The following is an 11,066-nucleotide window of genomic DNA, read 5'->3' as shown; positions in this document are numbered from 1 at the left end:
AAGTCAGGTGCGATGCAGACTCGCTGTTTGAGGGCTTGATAACCCACTATCCCTCCACACTCGTTGGTTTGGAACAGCACTTAATGTGGCGGACTCTCTGCGGGAACGCGCAAACGGAGGGGTGAGGGGTAGGATGTAGGGGGCGGTTTGGAATTGGGCCTCTGTATCAATTATCTTTCAGTTTGCTTTATTGAATAAGAACTTTGGACAATACACAGTATAGTTGCTTCCGTCATTTATTTATTTAATACAGTTCAAACAATGTAATTTAATTTACTTGCATGAGTAATACAACAAAAAGTAAAACATGATATGACTGAAGGCTTTAACATTAAGCGCACTGAGCGGTGCAGCGACAGGCCAGGTGGGCTACTGCTGTTTCCCTCAGGTCAATACTCTTCTCTGAGATGCTGCTCAGGCTTCCAGACATGTTAAGGTTAGAATCTGCAAAGAGGAGAGTGTAAAGTATTTAGGCATCATAAAATATAAAAAAATGTGTTGTAAGACAGCTGTGATTTCTTGCAAACTCACCAAGGGGCAGGCAGTGGTATCCAACAGTGACGGGGGTGGTCCTCACTGGCATGCAGCCGGGCAGGCAGCGCAGCACGGGCTCAACAGAGTAGCATTTGGATTCCTGGCCGTAGAGCATCACCTGCTTCTCCAGCTTCACAGATTCAAGCTTGATGTAACACTCTGAAAAATATGAAAAAAGGTAAGCACTGTACATAATAAGGACACAAGAATAATAAAAGGAAAATAAAGATTGAAAAATGAAGGATAACTCAAATTGTTTTTAAGGTTTGAACTAAACAGATATTGTTGAATTATATACGATAGGCGGAATAGAGGTATTATCATTGAGTTTTACCAGAGGCATCACGGCAGCTCTTTCCAGCCACCACCCAGGAGTGAGCGAAGCTGACTGCGTCCTTGGTCACGCGTTCGTTGGGTGTGCGGAACTCCTGTCTGACTTCTCCGTCAGCCTTTCCACAGAGTCCACAGGTCTGTCCCTTCATCCAGTCCACAACTTTCACCTGGGGAAATAAACAGTTCAGCGTTTCCTCCCTCAACAGTATAGAGATTAATACATCTTAATCTTGATGATCTTTTATCACCTTCAGTACGTTCTGGTCCAGGAAGACCTCCTGGAGACCGTGGCTGGGAGCATGGAGAGCGATGCCCTGATCTCTCTGTCTGATCTGAATTTTGCCTAAAAATGAATGCAAATACATATATAAATGTGATTTTTAACTTTAAAAAAATGTAATAATATTAGTATGACAGTTACATTTGAGTCCATAGAAAAACAAACCTGCGGGATGCTGGTATGGCAGGTTGCTGATGGGGTTTTCTACTCCGTTAACCTTAACCATGATAACGTTGTCCTTAGGGTACAGGTCCACATCACTGTGTGAAGACAATTGAAATACATGTTTCACAGTCATTGCTGGATCTTGCCTTTTTGTACATGGACAGATCCTACACTTTAGATATAAATAAGTGTTGTCCTCACATGTCTGCGATCTTCACATTGATCAGGTTCTGCTCCTGTGCTTGATCCCTCTTCAGCAGAACAATGAATTTAAGTTCTGAGGTGCAATCCTGAGCCAAAACCTGGTTGCAAGAGAGTGGCAGCTCGAGCTTGAATTTCCTGTTGTTGAATGTGATCAGTGTGTCCTTGACTAAGGTGCACTCAGCTGGAGGAGCCGGAAGAAAAGATAAAACAGCAAGTTAGCTTTTCACTGATCAGTCTGGCTATTCAGTAAAACCTGTTCTTCAAAATATTTTCACCTGCGTTAGCCTTGGTGAAAATATAAGAGATCTGCTCAGGCAAGTTGTCCTGGTAGAGTTCCAGCTCAGCAGCGGTGTTTCCAAATGGCAGAGAAAAAGGGAGTCTCACGCCAAGTTTGTAAACTGTCATCTGTAATAAAAAACCAACAAAGCGATTTAGTGTTTTCATACAAACTGGGAGGCAAAATATGATTCAAAAAAGGGTTTTGTGTGAATGATGGGCAATAAAAGTCGAACCTTTGGTGTCTTCATCACAATATTCAGGCTTTTCTCAGAAGCAACAGCCACAGACAGTTTAATCTCATTGGCAATATTTTTGGTGTTGTCCAGGTTTACTCCGTATTCCTTAGCAATGCGGGAGATGTACTCAGAGATCCTATAAGCATAAAGATTATGGTTATTTTCGTGTTTAAGTAAAGAATGTAATGAAGTTGAAATGTTGCATTTCAAATAAAGTTTCCCAGAGTACGTAGGAACTCATTATTCTGTTTTTAAAATGTTTGAAATCTGCATAAATGTGAGACTTACTGCTTTGCGTGGCGCTTCAAGCTCTTTGGAAGTTTCTCCCAGGTAACCTTCACGCTGGCTGCAGGATTTTTACTGACTACACCGGTCTCAGCTGTGATCTCAGCTACGTACTCTTTGCACTCAATGCCCCAGGCAACCTTGGCCTAGGTAGATTTTTTAAATGAGTTAAAATCTCATGCATCACACAACTATTGCCTAATCATAAAATCAATGTGTTTACCATCAGCTTGTGTTTGCTCAGCATGACACCATCGGCACAGATTCTGTAGTGGTCCTCCTCAGCAAGGTTGGCAAAAATGAGCTGAAGTCTGGCGGTAGCTCTGTCAACGTAAGCTGCGATCTGGTATCCCTGAACCTTGCGGTCGGCCCTCACAGCGCGGATGAGGATGGTCACAGCAGGAGCGACGGCGTTAGCGAGGTACTTGGCCTTAAAGTGCAAACAAGATATTGACATTAACGAAAGTTTAGATATATCAAACCAAAAACAAGTTTGGAATGGCTTGGTCTGTTGACTTACCTTATTGTAGATGGACTCGAAGCTGTAGGCACTGCTCTTGCTGCTGGCACGAGCAGTGGAGAGGGCATGCTGCAAACAAAGAAACCATTAAGCATAAGACTTGACGTACACAATGTCTCTGTCTCATTAATCTGATAATTACCTGATGGACATGGTTCTTGATAAACCTCATCTCATTCAGTTGTTGCTGCAATAGACAAATAGAATCATTCCTGCACATACTTTTTTTTAAACGTGCTGTATTGTATATGTTCATAGGTAAAGCCAACTTACCTTATACAAGGAGCTGGACTGGCTGGAGGAACTTCTCTGTCTTTTTGATGCCCTGCTGAGTGGAGAGAGAAGGTCCACCATCTTGCTCTTGCGTTCAGAGGAGGAACTGGAGGAAGACTTGGATGAAGACATAGATGAAGCAGATGATGAAAGGCTTGAACGAGAGCTGCTGGAGCTGGATGAAGATGATGAGCTTTTCTTCAGACCAGGAACCAAGATTTTCCTCAGTTTCATCAGGACGTTCTTGTCCTCGACAACTTCCTCTTCCTCGCTCATGTTAATCACTTTGATGATCTTTTCTGCTGCTTTTTCTCCAACCTGAATCTCAATTTCAATCTTCTCGATGACTGGTCCGTCAGCTGCAACCAAATTGATAATTACATCTGTTACCTTTTTATAAACTTCTTCAAAATACTGGAATTTTGTTGTTATCCATTTCACTTGCCTGGAGCAACCTCAACGGTGATAGCATGTTTTCCGATCATGGCATAGAGTGGGCAGTTTCTGATGAAGGCAGCATTGCGAGATTCAATCTCAGTGCATGCCTTGATTCCGAAGGTTTTAGTTTGAGCGCACCGTTTCATCTCGAAGGCCTTGGGGAGCTTCAGTTGGCTGGCCATTTTACTTGGCAGATCAACGGGAATGATTTCAGATGATGCTGACTGTAAAACAGAGGGCACCAGATTAATTACAGAGTAAATGCTAGTGCTGGAAATGGTGGTCAGTAAATCAATCTCACCATGCTGTAAGCCAGAGAGGATGCCATTTTTGAAATCTTTGAAGAGAAAGTCTCCCTTGACACCTGTGTTGCCAATGCAGCTGGGATCATTGGTGTCATTTTGGCGGCTGCGAGGTCTTCCACGTTTCTTGCAACAGCATAAGTCTCAACACTTTTGGAGAAGAAAATATATAGTTAAAAAAAGTATTATTCAGAACTGGGTGATACTTGTGACTTTAAGCAATGACAAATACTTACATTGCAGAAGCAATCTTGTCGATGCCCTGAACCGGCAGAAGCTCAAGCTTGAAGTTACCCTTAATCATGTCAATTCTTAATTCAACCTTTGCGGGAACGATGGTGTGTACTCTTGCTCTTGAGAGCAGGGCAGCCTGGATTAAATCAGTGTTCACTCCCATAACTGCGTAGGTATGCATGGAAACGCTGCAAGGGACAGAACATATTGATTTTAAGGGTAGTGTTCACGAATACATTTATTTTTCAGAGTAAAAGTGATGAGAAAAGTCTTAATCATTGCTCAAGTAAGCTACACGTGGATTACCTTGGAGTAATGGCAGCCCTGATGTTGATGTCGGACTTCAGAAGCTGGGAAGCATGGAAGTTCGCAGGCAGAGCTGGTGACACATTTGCTTCGACTGGAAGAAAACCAAACATTTTCAGTATCAATATGAATAATTTTTCCAAATCAGCAACAGTTAAGCTGAACAACTGCAACTTACATTTAACAGATGCAGCAGCCACGGCAGCAGTATAGAAAGCGAGCTCCATTGGCAGACCAACTGCGGTGGGAATGATGCGACGAACCTCAGCAACCAGCATTGGTTTAGCGTAATGCACAGCGAAACCTCCCAGCAGAACATCCAAAGCCTTCCTGCCAGCAGTCTGAATTGCTGGTCCATTAGCGAGCTGTCAACACAACATTGTCGTAAGACATTAGATATTAAGTTCATAATACATTTATTACTAAGCAGTCATGAGTACAGTAAAATATGCATTACCTCGATAACATAATCAACAATGGCTTTGTTAAGGTTGACAAATGCAATTTCCTGTCCGAAGAACCTCACATAGATGGAGGCTAGGGGCTGGCTGGAAGGCTGAGCCCTCCAATCAGAAAGCTGTATAAAGGAAAAGGTAAAATTCAACAGAGTATAATACTTCTCTTAATAAAATGTGCAATCATAATTTGTACTAATAAAAAAAAAAAAAGTTCAGTGTGATCTGTTAAACGTACAGCCTTCATAACGCGTTTCATCTTGGTCATTCTGTCAGCGTTCTCAGGAACATCCTTGATTTTCAGAAGGGCCTCTTGCACTCCCTCAGTTCTCACTCCAACCTGAGAAAAACAGCATTTAAAGCCTTAGTATTTTTACTAAGCACATGCTAGATACATTAGCCTTTTGTTGTGTTAACTAGTGATGTAAGACATATTTGTCATACCTCAAGAACATCAGCATAAGCTCCTGCAAAGTAGGTACGAGCTTTGGCCACAATGGCTCTTGGCAACAGAGTTGCAGCATCATTAACATAGAAGGCGCTGGCAGCGGCACCGATCATCCAGGGGCCTGCAGGGCAAAGGAAGAAAACCATCAAATAACGTATTTTTCTCACATCTCTGACGGCAAATGATTATCCTGTTATCAACTTACTCTGGTAGGTATCTGCATAGAGGGCTTTGCTGTAGCGGTAGCTCAGTCTTTCGAATTTGGGGCTGAGGATCTTAACAGCAACGTTACAGGCGGCAGCACTGCAAGAAGATACAAACATTTATTTGATTATTGGTGCTAACATAACAAAATAATCTACAAAATACATATTTAATGTTCTTACACGGAGGCAAGATCAGGAGCGGTACTCTTGGTCATGGACTTCATGTAAGAGTAGACAAAGCTAGCGATCTGTAGATTTGTTTCTTTGAGGAGAGCATCAGCAAGAGTAGTCACCAGACCCATGGGCAGCTTGCTCTCAAAGAGTACGATAGCAGTGACCATGCGGAGCTCTGGGTGGAGAGTCTTGTCCATGAACAGCTGAACAGCCATTTCTTGGACCTAATCACAAAGATGATGTACGTTATAAATGAAACTGGTTTTCACTGTATTCTTATTAATAATGGAAGGAAGCGGAAAATGTAGTCTCACCATCTTAGGCTCCCTCTTAGCAATGTTCCTCAGGGCCAGAACGGCATCAATGTGAACTCTGAGAGGCAGAGAAGCAGCAGCACTGCCAAAGCCAGGCAGGAGCTTCATGATTGTCTTCAAACTGCCAGGATGTCCAGCGTTACCCAGAACCTTGAGAGTTATGATGAGCTCCTCAATTTCACCTCTGGCAACAGCCTGAATGGCGAGTTCATGGATCGGCTGTGGAAGGGACAGAAAAACATTCATATCACAGATGTTTGAACTCAATTGAAGTTATATATTACACATGGGAAAATACAATACATACCCTAACAAGCTCAGCTGGGCAAGATGGGTTCTCTGCACAGTATTTAGCAACAAGGGTGCCGTATCCAAGCATGGCAATCTCACGCAGGATTGGGTTTTCTCGGATCTTAGCGTTCATAGCCAAGCCCTGAATAGTGGTGTAAATAAAGAAGTGATTATACGTCCCAGTACTCACATCACTACAAATACAAAATAAAAACTTAAACGTTGACCTGCCTCGGCCAGCTTGATGGCTTCGAGGTCTGCTGTGACCATGTGAACAGAGGCCAGCAGGGCTTGAGAAACTTCGGCAACAGTCAGCTCTCCAGCAAGGAACTTCTCCTTGATGAACTTCAGACTAACATGAGTACCAATGGCAGGGATGGCATTCAGGATCCAGTGTCTGGGAAAAAGAATGATATTAATATATTTTCCACCACACGTTGTTTTTATTTTGAATGTCTCTTCTCTAAATGATAGTTACCTGTAATCGCCTCTGTTTTTGTATTGAGTCCAGAGGACCTCAATTCTCTCATTTTCGGCCACACGCAGCAGCTGGATTAGTTCAATGAACTTCAGTGGGGAATCTTCATGCACCTTGGCAACATTGAAGGTAACCAGGTGGTGCAGAACCTCAACAATCTGTCAGAAAAAAATGATTTCCTATCCTCAATTTGTTGCTACAGGATCATTTCAACAACATTTGAAAAGGTGGAATATTTCCTGGAGTACCTGAGCCTCAACATTGCTGATCCTCAAAAGCTGGATGGGAATCTGGAGAAGCTCACTGCCAAACTCGTACTGCAGGGATCCACGGTGAAGATATTCAGCTCTGATGGGCTCCACTAGGGTCTTCGCGGCCTCCAAGAAGGTCAGCTTTTGCCTATAAACATATATAATCACTCCATCAACATGCATTGTGGCTCTTTTCGAGGAGGATAGTGTGGTAAACACTTTAATTGCATTATTTCTTCTTTCATTCAAACGCATACTTTGACTCCATCTGGGCAGCACCATTCAAGATGTTGATGGGTGAGTACTGGATTAGCTCTGTAACGGTTGCCTCCAAGATGTGAGCACCTGTGGCTGCTGGCTTCAGGACGTAGTTAAAAGCAGCGGTTCCCTTCAGGGTCTTTGCTCTCTGCATTCAAAAGAAGCACAACGTCATCACACCAGCATTGCACATGAGTGTAGTAGAGGGTATGAAGCCAGTGGGAAAAGTGCACTTACAGCCTCACACTCAGGGCATCTCTCTGTGTATGCCAAGCCGATATCCTTAATGATTCTCTCCTGGCAGTTGTTCAGGTCCTTAGTCTTGGTCAACAGGATGCGCTCGGCCTTTGCGTCCTCACTGATGACGTAGTGGGTCTTGCACACACCCTGTACACCAAGCTAGTGGCAACAAAATCAGTTTATTAGTTTTGGTATTCTTTCCTTTTGTTAGCTTTAACTCTATGAAAATGAGATATCAGTACCTCTTGCAGCTCATAGACATTCTGCGTCTTCTTGATGTTCAGCTGGAAGATGTTGAGGATTCCTCTGTGGACATTCAGCACAGTGGTAGAGATACCAGCTGGTGCAAAGAGTTTGCCGACAACACCGTTGGCATACTCAAACTTGATGGGTGTCAAGAGCTGAGCAGCCAGGGCTGAGGTGAGCTTGGTGGCTGGGGTGAAAGAGTCTTTCGGCCAGATGCCACTGTACTCAAATATTTCAGGGTCTTCAAGCTATAAAGGAGTGAGACAGTTTAATACATTGTGAGCATTGGATTGGAAAATCATTTTTCTGGTGCATACGTTATACATAATAATGAAATTGTTCTTTAACATTGAATTGGTTGTTACCTTCAGAATGAAGTTGTCATCAGACAATGCACTGATCATAACTTTGCTCAGCACTTTCACTCCAGCCCGTGCTAGACCCTCCTCAGGCAGTCCCCCCATAACAAGGGCTTCATATTTGAAGACGTAGGTCTTCCCTGTGGCCAACTCTGGAACTGTAATGACAGACCAGAAAACCAATTACAGATTGCATTTTTACTTCAAAAGTTAAGAAATAGAGACTTTGTATTAACAGAATCCTAAAAGGAAAGAAAGAACGCAACTTACCAAAGTTCGCTTGGTAACCAGCTAGCGAAAAAGAGAAACAATGTTATTTTTGTGTCTATTTTTCTGCTTTACCATTGGTTAAAAAACAACAAGATTACACGTTTTGTAAAAATGTTTGTTTATTTTTTTATTTTTATCCTAATAAAAAACAATATTAGTGGAGAATTGCTACAATGTACTCATCAGGGCATCTAAACAAAAAGCAACATTTTCAGAAATGACATTCAATTTAAATTTCAATCTTAGTTGATGACATTTCAAATAGACATTTACTCACCGGCAAGAGCCACAGTTAAGGCAAACACAAGGACCTTCATGGTTAGAATGTGAGTTACTGCTAACAGAGGCTTTCTTTTTAAAGGCAGTTTTGCTGACTGTGGGCCAAAATCAAAATGTATCATTAACTAAATATCAGCCTGATTGTCATTAATGTTGCCTTGCCCTGACCATGAAAACTAAACAAAGTGAGGGTGACACAAATGGAAAATGTCACGAAAGAAGTTGTTTTGACCTGACTGCCTGGAACAAACTGCTTGATGACCAAAATCCGAAGAATCAATTTGAACAGAAAACATTTAAAGCTGTTTTATACTATTTTATGGTATCACACATTTTAATACATACATCGCTATATTTCACTAAAATGTAATTTACTTGTTTTTTTATATGTTTTATTAAAGAAATAGCTTAAGTTAAACGTAATCATCCAATGACTTAAAATCACATAAATGATTAATATTGATAAATAAAAGATTATTGTAGAATGCTTTTTTTAAATGGCTTTGGTTGCATACATGTCAGTCTTGTATAAAATGTCATTGTGCCCTGCAATTTCATCACACTACTATCAGCACGGTCCAGTAACTGTTGACTCTCAAAACAAAAATCCACCATTTGTTTACTCAGCTTGCAAGATAGTATAAATCAATTATACACCCAAATTAAATCAAACTCATGACCAGCCTGTATAGTTAAAACAGGTTATTCATTTGGTTTATTTTCCCGATTTTTTTTACAGGCATTTAGTCTTTTGGAAACATGCATATTAATTAGATATAAGGCATGGGCAGATTTTATTTAAAACAATTACATGTATGGAGTAAATTAAGATGTTCTGCTAATTATTCAGGCCTTAATGTACAGTATCATACATCATAAAACAATACATGTATCTAAAGCGACTGCTTTCTAAATAATTGCATCAACAAAAAAAGTTGTGTAAATATATTGCATATTTAAATACATTATTTGTATGATTATTGTTTTATCAAATCGTTCTTGTTTTAATAAAATGAATGTATAACAACCTTGAATAACCTTGAAGATTGTATTATGTTTATGTATACTCTAAAATAGAAGGTGGACTAAAGTTCATTAAAAAGAGGTGGGTCAAATTATAAAAATATTTTTTTAAATCAAGACTTTTCAGTATAAAACAGCAGGATTTTCATAGGAATATTTATATAAAAAGAGCATTGTAAGACCCCTGTTTTGTCAAGTTTTTGGTATTTTTTTCTGTAATTATTCAAAAACTGAAAAACACTTAATAGTGCAATCTTATTATAATTCTGGTTACAAATCCAAAGAAGTTGTGTCCTACTTGTCTAGTGTAGTAAATAGGCCTTCTAGTCTGCATTGATTTGAGAGGAACATTGTTAACAGATGTGGAAGAAGTACTTAGAGCTTGTACTTAAGTAAAAGTGGAAGTGGAAGTTCCAGAGTGTAGGAATACACTGGATATCTGGTAATAAGTAATAAGCTAAAGTCTTATTTAAGTGTTGATTATATCGCAAATTATTAAACACAATCTGCAAAGTAACTTAAGGGACATGATTAACCTCTGAATGTAGTGGGGTAGAAGTACAAAGTAGTAAAACATTGAAATGCTCAAGGTAAGTATAAGACAACCTCACAATTGTACTTAAAGGTCACATGTCATGCTTTTCCGGTTATTACCCGTCCCCTTGTGTGTTATGAAGGTTTTTCTGCATGTAAACGGTATGCAGAGTCAAAACCATAGACTGTATATATAAATGGACGTAGGGTCCGTGATGTCACCCATAGGATTCTGCAGAGTTGCCGAGAAGCCCTTAGTAGGCGGAGTTGGCCACTAACGGCTCGACAGTGACGTCAGAGTTCAACTCCCGCCTTCTGGCGGGACCTGCTGCCGCCGAGCTGAAAGTTCCAGAGCTAGCTGAAGCTACCAAGCTAAGCTAACATGCTCCCCATCGGCACACTGCCGTGGTATTTTACGTTTCTAAGTTAAGCGGACATGAAACTATTCAGCAAAACTATAAATAATAATCTAAGTTATTGAGTTTTTAGCATAATACTTCAGAATCTTAAAATCCCTTAACGTTTGTATGCAATTGTACTAAATTCAACACTGGAATCAAGCAAATATTAATATGTTTGCATGACATTAGTTATTTATATTTTGATATCACTTAATTATACTTTTAACCCTTTGGAGTCCTGGGCTAATTTGGCCGTTTTCGCATACTTTTGATTTGTCTTACTAAACCCCATTAAGAAATGTTTGGCATGTCAATGTTTAGTACCTTTTTTTGAAGAACAACCTAAACTATATAACCTGATAGTTATTTCTTTCATTTTGAGATACTATATGAACATTTTGGACCCAAAATCACAAAAAAACGTATAAACAGATTTTGAAAATGATATTA

At 40.4% G+C, this 11,066-nt stretch overlaps 1 protein-coding gene across 1 annotated transcript; it reads right to left on the bottom strand.

Annotated features, from left to right (window-relative positions):
• Positions 1–220: 220 nt before the first annotated feature.
• On the bottom strand, positions 221–8,696 carry LOC104956298 (vitellogenin-2-like). The gene is made up of 34 exons (XM_010783769.1): positions 8,657–8,696; positions 8,380–8,400; positions 8,116–8,267; positions 7,747–7,998; positions 7,502–7,663; positions 7,264–7,412; positions 7,004–7,154; positions 6,756–6,913; positions 6,509–6,674; positions 6,294–6,419; positions 5,987–6,205; positions 5,679–5,896; positions 5,498–5,595; positions 5,289–5,413; positions 5,083–5,184; positions 4,847–4,966; positions 4,568–4,754; positions 4,390–4,483; positions 4,086–4,271; positions 3,849–3,999; positions 3,555–3,771; positions 3,110–3,468; positions 2,979–3,023; positions 2,837–2,905; positions 2,540–2,746; positions 2,320–2,462; positions 2,029–2,167; positions 1,792–1,921; positions 1,514–1,697; positions 1,313–1,407; positions 1,116–1,210; positions 869–1,034; positions 532–693; positions 221–444 (listed from the first exon to the last, which is right to left on the bottom strand). Exons 1-34 carry the CDS (start codon positions 8,694–8,696, stop codon positions 332–334), a joined length of 5,001 nt encoding a protein of 1,666 aa, XP_010782071.1. The 3' UTR covers positions 221–331.
• Between the last annotated feature and the right edge of the window lie 2,370 nt (positions 8,697–11,066).

This window comes from Notothenia coriiceps, unplaced genomic scaffold (genome assembly GCF_000735185.1).
Source record: "Notothenia coriiceps isolate Sejong01 unplaced genomic scaffold, NC01 NC01_scaffold00025824, whole genome shotgun sequence".
In the NCBI taxonomy this organism is placed as follows: Eukaryota; Metazoa; Chordata; class Actinopteri; order Perciformes; family Nototheniidae; genus Notothenia; species Notothenia coriiceps.
This window is presented reverse-complemented; position numbering and strand designations above follow the sequence as displayed.

What these genes read in the sequence shown, in the direction of transcription:
- LOC104956298 (XM_010783769.1), bottom strand. Translation starts at nt 8,696, where the DNA reads ATGAAGGTCCTTGTGTTTGCCTTAACTGTGGCTCTTGCCG. An exon ending in TGAAACGCGTTATGAAGGCT is followed by an intron (nt 4,967 to 5,082) that starts GTACGTTTAACA and finishes TCCTTTATACAG; the next exon opens with CTTTCTGATTGGAGGGCTCA. An exon ending in TCAAGAACCATGTCCATCAG is followed by an intron (nt 2,906 to 2,978) that starts GTAATTATCAGA and finishes CTTTGTTTGCAG; the next exon opens with CATGCCCTCTCCACTGCTCG.